Below are 13,815 nucleotides of genomic sequence, written 5' to 3' on the forward strand. Positions count from 1 at the left end.
AAGTCGTGGTTAATAAACCAATTTTAAAATTGAGTGAAAGGAGAAACTGAAGTTGCTTATTATATATACTCTAAAGTTACGTTATAATGCTTGAAAATCAAATCTGTTCAGTTGAAGAGCTGAGAATCAGTTCATAGCTAGTATTTCCTCTTGCTGTCATACTAGAGAACTGTATTTTCCCTTCCTTTTCTTTCTTTTTTCTTTTTTGCCAGTCCTGGGACTTGAATTCAGGGCCTTCTGAGTAGTTAGGATTATAAGTGTGAGCCACTGGCACCTAGCTGGTAGAGTACTTTTTTTAGTTAGCATATTGTCACATAATGTTGCTATCAACAGAGAGGTACTATTTACTAGACAACTAGAAATTGGCACAACTTTGGGAAAGAAAACTTCATTAATAATTGGAAAAAATCTTACTGTGTTCTTATTATTAGATTCTGAAAAGAAGTTGTCTCTTCTGTCAGAGGAACAAGAAGCCACAAGCACTTTAGTAGAAGCTATTAGGCAGAGTATTCGACATAATGATGTGCTTAGACCCATCCACCTGCTTTCCCAACAAATGAAGCCAGACATGAAAAGACAAAGGTAATAGTCCTCATAGGTTTTACATGATACAACTCAGTTTCATGTTTTAAATTTGTATACTATTTAAAAATATGTTTGTAAAAGAAATACGTATTTGTTGCCTACTATGTAATTTTTTAAATAAATGCTACCCAAGTATATACATTCATAATTGAGCACAAGATATAGCAAAAATACCTGTACAACAGATTAAATTCTAGGATAAATAAGTCATTGATGATTAAGATATACTGTATATTTTGGAAACTATTACTCTTCATTAGAAATGATTTGTGAATTTATTAACAGCAGTAAACACACATGCTACTATTCTAGCCCCGTGATTACACACAGATCTTTTTTGTTCATTGTAAAAATATGGAGGATTGGAAGTGTGGCTCATCAGTAGAGCACCAGATTAGGAAGTGAGGCTCTGAATTCAAATACTAGTCATATGTAATATAGATAATATGAGATTAGGATTAGAAGTAGAAACAATTTAGAAAAGTGATAGAAACAGTATTCTATAAAAGGGTGTGACACTAACTTAGTCCTTTAGTGTCAGCTAAGCTGTTTGGCTCAGTACTGTCTTGCTAAGTGAAGATTAGCTTAGTAGAAGCTTCTGAAAAGGGGACACTATCAATTATCCTTGAACACAATTAATGTTTCTCATTCATGGTCTCTTTGAAGATAAACTCAGAAATGATAGGGCAAGAATTGACTGGAAATGAATGGATTCACTGGTCATCCCAACTGTTGAAGTGGAGATGACCTCCTTTATAGTCTAAAGAGCAGCTTGCTTCATGTGTCTTTAGTTTAAGGGCAGGAAATAATACTAGAAATGTCCTATTTTGGTTTCTGGCTTTTGTAAAGAAAGCTACATGAGGTGTCATGGAATTAGCACTAGTTGCTATTTTTTTCCTCCCTGTAAGTTAGCTTATTTCTTAAGTTTTCCCCTCAAATTTACTTTAAATTTTTTGTTCTGTAGTGCTGGTGGGGATATTGAACTCAGGGCTTTATTTCATGTTCAGCAAACACTGTTCTACTGAGTCATATTCCAAGCTCTCACTTTACTTTTTAGCAGTTGAGTTAGGAAGACTTCCCTTTCCCTTTTCCCCTTTCTCTTTCCTTCCTTTTTCTTTTTTCTTCTTTTCCACTTGTTTTGGGTAGATTTTGTCTGGTTTCTTTTTTCATTTGTGAAACTCATTATGTAGCCCATACAGTTGAAGGCTGGCCTTGAACGCCAAATCCTCGATTTGGTGTTCTGGTAAGCTCACCAGACCAAACTGTGAAACTTATTTTCAATGTTTAATTTTATGACATTTATATGCTCAGACCAAATAGAAGTAATTTTATTTATTCTTTGCTATTGGGTTGAGCAATAAAGAGGAAATACTACCTCTTACCTTTTGTCCAACGTTAAAAGACCTTTGATTCCATAATTGTTAATTTGTTTGAATGGCAAGAGACTTAAGACTCTGTTTTTGTAAATTTTAATTCTAAATTTGAGTTAAATATTACTATAATTTTTAGTACTACTTCCTTTATTTGGTTTGCACAAGGAGATCAATGACTTCATTTCTGCCCCCCTCCCCCAAATATTACTATAATTTTAATTGTAATAAAGTTTCAAATTATTTTTGTCATTGAAGTAAAGCTTTATGCCCTTTACTTTCCTTGTTTTCCTTCTTCCCTCTCTCCTTCCCTTTCTCCCTTCCTCCCTTTTCTTCTCTTCCCCTTGTTGGCAATCAAACCTCAGGCTTTGAGAATGTTAGGCAAACACTATGCAACTGAACTACACCCCCAACTCTCAGCTAACTTTTAAAATTTGAAACAGACACAGGACATTGCAAAAATAGTACAGAATTCAATTGAACCTTTTCCAGCCTCCTCCAAAGATGACATCTCATATACCTGTAATATGCTAGCAAAGCCAGGATGTTTATGTAGTTGCATAACTGTTATTCATACAATATGCTAAAGAACTTAATCTGTTTCCACCATTTTAAATGAGCCTACATCTGTGTACACATTTTTATATTATTTGCTCGTTAACTTTCAAAATATGTTTGTTTTACAGGAGTTTATACAGAGAAATCCTTTTCTTATCATTAGTGTCTCTTGGAAGAGAAAATATTGATATTGGTGAGTTTGTTAAGTGAGAGATTACCAGAATGGTTCTTAATTTTTTTTTAATTTTTTTGGCCAGTCCTGGGCCTTGGACTCAGGGCCCGAGCACCGTCCCTGGCTTCTTCCCGCTCAAGGCTAGCACTCTGCCACTTGAGCCACAGCGCCGCTTCTGGCCATTTTCTGTATATGTGGTGCTGGGGAATCGAACCTAGGGCCTCGTGTATCTGAGGCAGGCACTCTTGCCACTAGGCTATATCCCCAGCCCCGGTTCTTAATTTTTATTTGTTAGGTTTTGTTTTTTCTTTTCACTATAGCTGGTAGAGTACTGTTAGCCTAAAGGTTAGCCCAATGGTTGACTGCTTTTGTGGTATACACAAAGCTCCAGTTCAACCCAGCACTGAAAAACAAGACCTGAGAGCCAATATATAAATACTTGATTTTAGAAAGATCACTGTCTTTAAATGTCTAGCTTCAATATGCATAACTTGATTATATGCAGTTTTTAGATGAAAATGTATTACAAACATTTACAACTACATTTTTGGAAATGTCTTTCAGAGGCTTTTGACAATGAATATGGACTTGCGTACAATAGTCTGTCTTCAGAGATTCTTAAAAAATTACAGAGAATTGATGCCCCACCAAGTATCAGCGCACAGTGGTGCAGGAAGTGTTTTGGAGCACCTCTCATTTAAGATTCCTTTGGATTCTAACACAAAGTGCCAGGGGGACAGTCCGATTGTGTCTGGAAACATTAGAAGTGCTTTCCAAATCCTAATTGATGAAAACTGAGATATCTGGAATGGTAATTCATACTGAATTGTCTCAAAATGCCACTAAAATGTCCTTAGATTTATTGATGTTGAAAAGTTTCAACTCCAACTGTTTCTCTGCTGCAAACTTGTTTTTTGGATTTCACAGTATTTGTAGTTTAGTAGTAGTGAAAAGAAAATCCAGTCATCTTAAGCATTTGTTTATATTTGTTCATATTTGAAAGGTTTGAGGAATGGCAAATCATACTTGCCTAACCTCGAAATAAATGAAATATTTCAATTTTAAGAGCAACTATTGGTGTGACTATATAGTAGGGGAGCTGTGTAGGTTTGTGTATACATGTATATTTATTAAAATACTTAAATTGCGTGTTGCAATAGTTTTCTGAAAGGGTTGTTTCATTGCCTATTAAATGACTACTGCTAAACTAATCTGTAGTCATTAATCCCTAAATTACCTAGAAGTCATGACAACTGCCTTGATTTAAAATTTTAATATATATCACTTTTTTATTATGAATTATTTTGCTTAATGAATTATATCTTGAATATCCAGGTACTTCCGTCTTCTTCCAATACTGTGTTCATTTGCAATGGCCTTAAAATTCATAACAGTTATTTGGGACAAGCCTAAAATGCACACATGTATAGTTTTCTGTCCTGAAATCTTTTTTCAGGCACATAAATTGGTCACTTTTTAAAAACCTGTGGGATAAACTTGCACTGCAAACATGTTTTATTCTTGTACAATATTTAGATTTATATGCTTTTGAGTAAAAATGTGCATTTGTAAATATTGTGTTTTTTTTTAGGTTGAATTAAATCTTAAAACTGAAGCTCATTGAGCTTGTTGCCAGTAGGTTTAAGAAATTATGACCTCACATGCCTTACTTTCGACACTTATCATGCTTTTTGTTCAAAATATCCACTAAGAAGTGTTTGCCTTAACTCTACATGGCTTAAGACCCAATGAATGGTTTGTGTGTGAATTTACAATAATTATGCAGATGACTAAATCAGTTGACACATAAAATAATTACCTCCACCTGGTACACCTAACAGCACAAATTCTTCTATATAACCTTTTAAAAATTAGTGTATCAGTGTTTCAGCATTTAAAGTTCAGTCAGAATGCTAAAAAAAAAAAAAATTAACAGAATTGTGTACAATCTTTATTAACTTCAAAATGGACCTTTTGCACTGTCTCAGGAGTATATATTTTTGCAGTTTGTAACACTTATTGACCCAACAAACTTTGGATTTAACTTGCATATAAAACTTGAGGCTGAATAAAATGAAAAATAATTTTAAATTCACTGTGCTTGTCTGTTACATTAAGGCTCTTTGCCAACCTGTAGTTAGAATTGTTGCAATCCCAGTATTGGTTTTGCCTTTTCTTCATAGCTTGCAGCAACTTATTTACCCAAGAACTTGTTTACAAACATGTGTAAACAAGAGGTCTCCACACACACACAGCAAAATATAGGAAAGCATGGTGGCTGACACATATGCATCCCAGTGAAGTTAAGGCAGAAAGCCGAGTTAGAAGCAAAGACAAAATCTTTTTATGACATTTGTGCTGGTAGTAGGACTTGAACTCTGGGCCTATGTGCTGTCCCCTCGGCTTTTTTCGAGTAAGACTGACCCTTTACCCTTTGAGCCCCAGCTCCTTTTTGGTAGTTAATTGGAGATAAGTTTCACTGAGTTTCCTGCCTGAGCTGACTTTGAAACATGATTGCTTATTAGCAAAACCTTTTATTGGGTCAGCTTGGTATTGCATTATCTTTAGTTGCATTTCATAGCTTGACCACAGCAAGTAAAAGAGCATAAAACTCAACTTTTTTGCTGTGTAATAAAAATATCTAACAGGAAATTACCATAATTTAGTTTTTGTTTTGGAACCAGCTCTGGCAAGTTTTATTGAAAAATTATGCATTTATTTTTCAGTTTCCTCATGGCATGCTCAATGATCAATGATAGCCAGTGTGCATACTCAATTCCCACATGCTGCCCAGTCCTATTGCCACTGTAGTGATGGACATCAGCTCTGGCCAACACAGCATAGTAATTTTTTCTTAAGGCCGGGCAGTTGTTGGCAAGGATGACCAATTTCCCTTTATACCCTGTCTGATCATGCTTGTACCCCCGCATGTAATTTCCACTTTGCTAAAAGTCTAGATTTGATCAACTCGACCTTTTTGTCTTCTTGGCAGACTGCTAAGTGTAGGAGGGCTCCCAACTAAAAGCAGATGACAAGATGGCCAGGTGCAAAGGCAAGTTTTAAACAGTTGCACTGTATACCCTTGAAATAGGCAAAGTGGGATGCTGATCTTAATGCACAATCTGAATCCAGACTGCATTCCACCCAAACTGTGCATGGCTGACCCTGGAGCTCAAACTCAGGGCTTGGGCACTACCCGAGCTTTTATGCAAGGCTAGCACTGTAATTCTTTTGGCAGTTTAATTGGAAGCAAGTCTCATGGATTTTTACTGTGGTTGGCTTCCCACTGCGCTCATTATAATTTCAGCCATATGAATAGCTAGAATTATAGGCATGAGTCTAGACCCTAGGCACAAGGAATTCTTAAGCACTTCTGTCCAGTGACAAAATACCTACTTCAAAATAGATTTAGGGGCTAGGAATATGGCCCAGTGGCAAAGTACTCATCTTGTATACATGAAGCCCTGGGTTGGATTCCTCAGCACCACATATATAGATAAGGCTAAGGTGGCGTGGTAGAGTGCTAGCCTTGAGCAAAAAGCCAGGGACAGTGCTAAGGCCCTGAGTTCAAGCCCCAGGACTGGCAAACAAAAGACAATACAGATTTACACTTATGAGCTATTTGATAAAGTGCTAGAAGTCACATGGTCTTATGCCATGTGAATGTGCTGAGTTGGGTGTAGTTGTATATACCTGTAATTCCAAGAATCCAGTCTACTGCCTGCCTGGGCTACATTATCAAGACTATTTTAAGAACAGATCCTGAGGGGTTGGGAATATGGCCTAGTGGCAGCAAGAGTGCTTGCCTCCTATACATGAAGCCCTGGTTTCAATTCCCCAGCACCACATATACAGAAAACAGCAAGAGGTGGCACTGTGGCTCAAGTGGCAGAGTGCTAGCTAGCCTTGAACAAAAAGAAGCCAGGGACAGTGCTCTGGCCCCGAGTCCAAGGCCCAGGACTGGCAAACCAAAAAACAGATCCTGAGGTTCTATCTACACTCATTTACTTTTGGAATGTAGGCATGGCTCACCATTATTTCTCCGCTATTCAATCACATTTTGAAAGTGTGACAATCAATATTGTATGTTTGAGCCCTAAATTCCGCTCCAGAAAACCCTTTTGTCCAGGCTACTTCTATCACACAATCACTCCTGTCCCCCGCCCTCGTTTTTCATATACTTTCTCTGCTATTGGTTACTTATGCTCCATTTTTAATAACTCATTTTCCTCCCTTCATTTACCCCATTAAATGACTAAAATCAGTAAAGGAGACAAACAAAGTCTTGTCATTTATTTGTTATTCTTAAAGACTCTATTTTTGACTAGACTCAGACTTAGAAGTAGAAGCTCTCAGAGAAGACAGCCTCCGTCTCTTGGCAATCTGTTCTTGTCGTTTTTCTTTGGCTTCCTAAACAAAACAAAATGGCACAGTTAATGGCTCTTAACCTATAAGAAGCACAAATCCAAAGCCAGTTCTGCTTTCCATCTCACCTACCCCACAATTATATATTAGATTTACCTTCATTCTCTTAGCCAAAAGTTTAGCATATTCTGCAGCCTCCTCCTTGTTTTTCTTAGTACGTTGTTTCTTCAGAGCAATACGGCGGCGTTTGTGTTGCAGGACACGTGGGGTGACAAGACGCTGAATCTTGGGTGCTTTGGTCCTGGGTTTTTTACCTAAAAATCAACATAACCCAATCAATCTTCAGTAACATTTATTGGAATGCCGCTATAATTTATAGTCCAGTTACAGGGCACTTGTCTAATAGGCAAAAGCACAACCTTCTGCATTAAGATGCACATGTTACCTTTATTCAAGTTAGTAGCACCTAAGAAAACTTACGAGACCTTTTAGAAATCAAATCCAACTAGTCTACAGCTTACTACCTGCCCTACCTACAAAAATATTATCAACAGGCTGAATACTGTTTCAGCACATTTGGAAAGTAGCCACTTATCTACTCAAGAGCCTGAGACCTTAAAGTGAGGTTGAAGCCAGCTTGGGCAGGAAAGTCACAGAGACTACTTCTGAATAACCAGCAAAAACTAGGATTTGGGGGTACTGCTTAAGTAAACTGCAGGACAGTACCCAGACCCTGAGTTCAAGCCTAGTTCCCTCGGGAAGCTAGTATTGGAAGGCTTATTTTGAGACCAACCCAGGGAAGCAAAATCTGGAGACCCCTTCTCCAGCTATTGCTCATGTCTGTCATCTGAAGCTATAGATTTAAGATTGTGGTTCCCAGCCTGTATCCAGAGGGAAGCTGGAAACGGTGGCACATGCCTGTGATACCCAGGTTGTCAATTCCACTACAAATATCAAGACTATCTTAAAAACACCTAAATAATATCATATCTTCACTATGTATAGCCTGCCACAATTTCTAGAGGAATGATATATGGGGAAACTGCCAGACTTTGCCAGTTCATTTCCTGCATTGTTAACTTCTTAACGTTAGAATTTTTGTCAACTTGTACTACATAGATGCCTAAATATGTATTATTACTACAAGAGCATACCTAACAAGCATATGCCATAACACGCCTGAAAACCAAACCCACACCTTCCAGACAACAGAAAAAGTCAACATGTATATCCTATGTTGTGAAAATGTTTCTCTACAGAAAATTTACTTGCTATACATCACTGGTGAGCATTTTGCATAATGAACATGATACATGCTCTTAAAATTACAAAACCTTGAGTGGGGCACTGGTGGTTCATGCCTGTAATCCTAGCTGCCCTAGGAGGCTGAGATCTGAGGAGTACAATTTGAAGCCAGACCCGCCAAAGAGTCAGTCTCCAACAAACTCTGCAAATGCAGAAGTGGAACTGTGGCTCTAGTGGTAGAGTATTAGCCTTGAATTAGAAGAACAAAACTGCTCAGGGAGGGCATCCAGGCCTCTACAGTCCAAGCCCGAGGACTAGCGCCAACCCTTTACTCCCCTCAAAACCCACTTTGCTTGCATCCTTTCACAATGGTACAGCATTTCCACATCTTATTTTCAGCTTTTACTATTACCAGCAACAGAAATCTACAAGTTTAGGTAAATTGCTGTAGTGAAAGAATTATACCTATTTCATTTTTAGCCATTCCAATGCATTCAGATCCTTGATATGAAAACTTTGATGTTTAGGTAAACATACAAGCACCTTTATTTTTCATTCCTCCTTGGCATTCCTAAATCATAAGACAATGAATTTAAAATTCCCAATTTACCTAAACTCATTCTTCAGATTAATAGTGTGCACAAAATGTGACTGAGCACTAATAATTTGTACAAGCTCAACCTGCAAAATTTCACTTGCCTTCTTTATTCAATGGTTTTCGAACAACATATTGGCGGACATCATCTTCTTTAGAAAGATTGAAAAGTTTGCGGATTCTGCTAGCCCTTTTGGGTCCCAGGCGGCGGGGTACAGTGGTATTTGTCAGTCCAGGAATATCTTTTTCTCCTTAGAGGAAACAAGACAAAAATGAATCAGGGTTCAACATCTTATAATTAAGAATCCTAAATCTGCACCTGTTGAATTGTAACTTCACTAGTAAAGTCCACTGGTGAATGCGCACAGACTATGTAAGAAAGCCATTTGGACAAGTCACTGTGAACAAAAACTGGACTTCGTGCTAAAACTCACCTTTTTTTACAATAACCAAGTTGAGAACACTCAGATTGGCATCCACAATGCAACCCCGAACAGATTTGCGCTTTCTCTCTCCAGTTCTTCTTGGTCTGTAACAGGAATGGCCCTTGCTCAGTAGCAAGCGAACTCGGCCATGAGTCAAGACACCCTGCTTCATGGGAAAACCTTGTTTGTCATTCCCACCACTGATTCGGACCACATAACCCTGCATGAGCATAAAATGACATGTATTATTATCTCTATTCAAATTTATAAAACATATACATATACAGTTCATCAAAATTGCAAGTTCAAGGCATGCCTCAAATGGAGCATGAAGCAGTTTTACTACAGCACCACTACTGCCAATAGTAAAATTCAAAGACATTTTGTTTTCATTTCCAATTTGCCAGGTGTAGCTAGCAAATGTCTTTCAAACCGATGTTTACAAGAGAAAGCTGTGTAAAAAACCAAGTCACTAATGAGCAATAAACAAATTAAACCTCTTCTGGTAGGCAACTGATCATTTGGCATTTGCAGGACGAGTGTTATAGGAAATACTGTAATTCATGTTAATTTTCCAGCTTTAACTTAAGGCCAAAGTACAGAACCCAGAATCTAAGCTCCACTCCAAATAAACTAATCGTGTCTTCTCTCATTGCCACGACTGCAATAATTCGGGAGCCATTTTTTTTTTTTACCTTCCATTCTTCACCCAGAGCATCAGCGGCAACTTCTGTGGCCATACGCTTCTCATAGAAAGTACGGAGTTTGCGTTCATCGTCCACTTCAATGAGTTTCTGACAGCCAGTGGCTGGGAAGGAGATATTCAGCTAAGGTTTCAAAGGGAAATAAGGCTTAGAAGCCACTCACACGGAAAACTGTAGAACCATACAACGGTAACATCCTTGCAAAAGATCCTCAACACAAATCAGAAATGTGAGGTGCAGATTTTACTGGAAGCACAGTAATAGGCGGCGGACGCTTAGCCTCAAACGCCACAGAGGGACGCCACTCTGTAATCCTTCAGCGTCCCGGAGCAAGGAACCCGATATAAATGGTGTAAGCCGCACCAGGGGCCAGCTGCATACCAGGCCCTAAGCCTGCGTCTGTCCCGGCTGAGCATGAGGGCGCCGCCATGGCGTTGGGTTCCCAACCCGACCGGAGGTCTAGCCGCAATCGCCCGCCATCCGCTCTCCCCAGGAGGACGGGCCCCAGAAAAGAATGATTTATCCTGCCTCAGACCTTCTTCCACCCAGACCCGGGATCTCAGAGGACCAGGACCCCGGTAAGGGTGTTTTCTAAGGCTAGATATACGTTCCCTAAGTAGTCAGGGCATTGCCTACCACCCCCTACCTTCATGTTGAAGCAGCTGCTCGCCCGGGAGGCGCCACGGAAAAGAGACCTGACTTCCGCTTACCGGAGATCACATAGCGCTTCGAGTCCTCGCGAGATTGGGAGGCGCTTGGGATAGCGGAAGTGCGTGAGTAGGGGGCGGTACTTCTGGAGGCGGGGCTATTCCGTGGCTGGTGCGGTTGTTCGCGGGTTTGAGCGTTGGGTGGCGTCGGTGGTTCGGTTGAGGAGACCCATCCGTAATTAGTGCGGTTTTCACCCCTTCTCTGCCTCGTCTTTTCACGCGCCTGGCCTTTGTCTCCGGGCTCTGTCGGAACCCTGACTCGCTTTCCCTGCACTCAGCATCTGCCTAGAGAGCCAATGCTGGAGTTAGATTCTCTCGGGGCGCAGACCTGTCCCTCGCGGGGCCCTGCCCTGCCCTGATCCCAGCGATTCACAGCAAGGAATTGTGAAAAACTTGACGTTTTTGTTCCTTTGGCCTCGCCAACTGCTTTGAAATTTTCTCTTTGTTTTGTTTCTTTAAAAAAAAAATCAAAAACAGTCCTGGGCCTTGGACTGAGGTCATATGTGCTGCCTCTCAGCTTTTATGCTCAGGTCCAGAGCGCTCTACTGCATCTCTATCAACTTAACTGCTTTTTGGTGTTTTAATTGGAGATAAATGTCTCGCAGAACTTTACTGTCCCGGTTGACTTTGAACAGCCATCCTCAGATCTCAGCCTCCTGAGTAGGTAGGATTACAGGCGTGAGCCAATGATGACTCCGGCACCCAGCTTGCTTTGAAAATTTCCCTGCAAATACCACTTTCCCCCCCTAGTGTTATTCTACAGAATAACATCCTCAGCACTTGTACTCAGGCTAGTAGACATGATTACTCCTAAGTACAACCACCAGATGCCTCTCAAGTCAATATTTTTCTCTTACCTCTGTGATTTTTTTTAGGAGGGGGGTGGGGGGGAATAGAGACTGGGATTTAAAGTTCTCCAAGCTAAGCACTCAGCTATGCTCCCTGCCCTCCCGACAATCTTTTAAACAATGCAAAACTGGAAATGCTCCATTTGCTTACCGGCTGCAGTTAAATAAAAAGTATACCATGAAATATAAACTCCAGCACAACCATACATCTTTCTAATCTCAAAGCTATTGTCACTAGCTCAAGCCAGGTAGGTGGTTCGGATTAAATGTCCCTCTAAATAAGTCTTTCTTATTCTCACCACATAAGTTAGGATTCCTTTCCTCTTATTCTATAGCACTGTTTTCCTTTATTGCACCTGCTCATGATACACACATGATTTATGTACCTGTACAAGATATAAATATGATGAGGGCTCATGTGTTTACCTCATTCTGGTATACTTAAAATGCAACTAACTGCATAGCATGTAATAAAAATGCTTAGTAAATATTTGTTTAAAGCCTCTCAGGTACATTCAATAGTCTATTAGAATGTGCTGGTTCAAAACCAGCCAGCAGAGGGAGAATAAATGAAGTGAATCTTCAAACACCAAGGATACAGTTCTCAGTAGTACAGTGTAGTGCACTTAGATCTGTCTTCAGAACATTTCTGGGAAAACCAGCCTAGGAACTCAATATCTAACTCTGAAGCCTATACCTTTCATCAGTATTTGAAAGAAGTAACATTGTCTATTACATTTTTTACTCCATAGTTTTTCTTCAAGAAAAAATAAAAAACACTGGCTAGGCTAATGGCACAAATCTGTAATGTCTACAATCCCAGTACTTGGGAGGTTGGAGGAAGAATGATCACAGTTCAGCCTAAATAATGAAATTAGAAAAAAAAAAATCAGGCTATGGATACAGTTTAGAGGTAGAGTTCTTGCCTAGCAAGCACAAGGCCTTGGGTTGATCCCCATCAGGAAGGGGGAAAAAAAACAAAAACCTCATTTCCCTAGAGTATTACATACCATCTTCTGCTTCACTATTTGTAGTTTTAAGGTGAAGCCTACTTCACATTCAAATTCAAAAGGTTTCTTCTTTTGTTCCTTTTCTTTCTTTGTTTCACTTGAACTCCGGGCCTAGGTACTGTCGCTGAGCTTCTTTTCCTCAAGGCTACCACTCTGCCATTTTAGCCACAGCTCCACTTCCAGCTTTTTTGAGTACTTTATTGATGAGAGTCACAGATTTTCCTGCCCGGGATGCCTTAAAACCATAATCCTCAGATCTGAGCCTCCTGGGTATCTAGGATTACAGGCGTGAGCCATTGTCACCCTCCTGGCAAAAGCTTTCTTGTTGCTTTTTGTTTTTGTTTTTCCCTTTGTTCTATTTTCTGAAACAGTCTTATCTATATGGCCCAACCTGACCTGGAACTTGTTATGTAGCCCAAGCTGTCCCCAAACTCAGAACCCTTCCGCTTGAGCCTCTCAAGTGCCAGGGTTACTTATGTGCATCACCACTCACAGCTCCAAAGGTCCAACATTGTAATTAATCCTGTTTGATCATTGACGTTAATGCACAGATTGTTGGTGAAATGATCCTTCTTAAAGCTAGTGTATATAATTGTTTTACTAGAAATGGTGGTGTGGCTCAAGTGGTAGAGAAATGGCCTTGAGTGGAAAAAGCCAAGCAAGAACTGGAGGTTCTGAGTTTAAGCCCCATAACTGTCCCGAACAAACAACAACCAAAAAAGAAGAAAAAATCTGCCATAAGAATAAAGGAAGAGCAGACCCTGCCTGAGTTCAAACCCCAGTATTGTTAAGAAGAAAAATGGAGGGTGTGACTCAAGGTGTGGAGGGCTTGCTTAGGAACCTGGGGGCCATCCCTGGGTTCATTCTCCAGTTCTGAAAGGAAAATGGTAGTGTTGGGAGAGTTGTAAAATAAAAGAACCCAAAGGTACATAATTAGTGCAAGACGCACACTTTGATAAGATCCTGGATATTCGAATAAATTAAAGAACCTTTTTTGTGTGTGGTAATGGTGACTAAACCCAGAGCCTCAAACATGCTAGACAAGCATTCCTCAGCCCTTTTTTTCTTATTTTGTTTTTGAGACGTGGTCTCACTCATTACTTTTCCTGGGCTCATAATTCTCCTTGTTCTACCTCCCGAGAAGCTATAATTACCACCCTGCCTGGCATGGTAAAAAATAAAATAGGTATGGCAGGTTAGATTGCATTAATGTTAATTTCCAAATGTAAGA

The 13,815-nt window shown here is 39.7% G+C and overlaps 2 protein-coding genes across 5 annotated transcripts in view; one reads left to right on the forward strand and one right to left on the reverse strand.

Annotated features, from left to right (window-relative positions):
* Positions 1–4,780, forward strand: part of Dennd4c (DENN domain containing 4C) — a 96,172-nt gene extending 91,392 nt beyond the window's left edge. For 3 of the 4 annotated variants that reach the window (XM_048356811.1, XM_048356731.1, XM_048356969.1), the window contains 3 exons: positions 432–582; positions 2,642–2,706; positions 3,250–4,780. In XM_048356811.1, the coding sequence (XP_048212768.1) occupies positions 432–582; positions 2,642–2,706; positions 3,250–3,386 (353 nt within the window). In that variant the 3' untranslated portion in view covers positions 3,387–4,780. The remainder of the gene's footprint in view (positions 1–431; positions 583–2,641; positions 2,707–3,249) is intronic. The other variant, XM_048356894.1, reaches the window with a different exon arrangement.
* A 2,170-nt stretch (positions 4,781–6,950) lies between these two features.
* Positions 6,951–10,771, reverse strand: Rps6 (ribosomal protein S6). Its single transcript, XM_048357081.1, has 6 exons — positions 10,666–10,771; positions 10,011–10,142; positions 9,325–9,535; positions 8,995–9,141; positions 7,207–7,364; positions 6,951–7,095 (listed from the first exon to the last, which is right to left on the reverse strand). The coding sequence occupies exons 1-6, from the start codon at positions 10,669–10,671 to the stop codon at positions 7,000–7,002; spliced, it is 750 nt and encodes a 249-aa protein (XP_048213038.1). The 5' UTR covers positions 10,672–10,771; the 3' UTR covers positions 6,951–6,999.
* Between the last annotated feature and the right edge of the window lie 3,044 nt (positions 10,772–13,815).

This window comes from Perognathus longimembris, chromosome 1 (assembly GCF_023159225.1).
Source record: "Perognathus longimembris pacificus isolate PPM17 chromosome 1, ASM2315922v1, whole genome shotgun sequence".
Classification (NCBI taxonomy): Eukaryota; Metazoa; Chordata; class Mammalia; order Rodentia; family Heteromyidae; genus Perognathus; species Perognathus longimembris.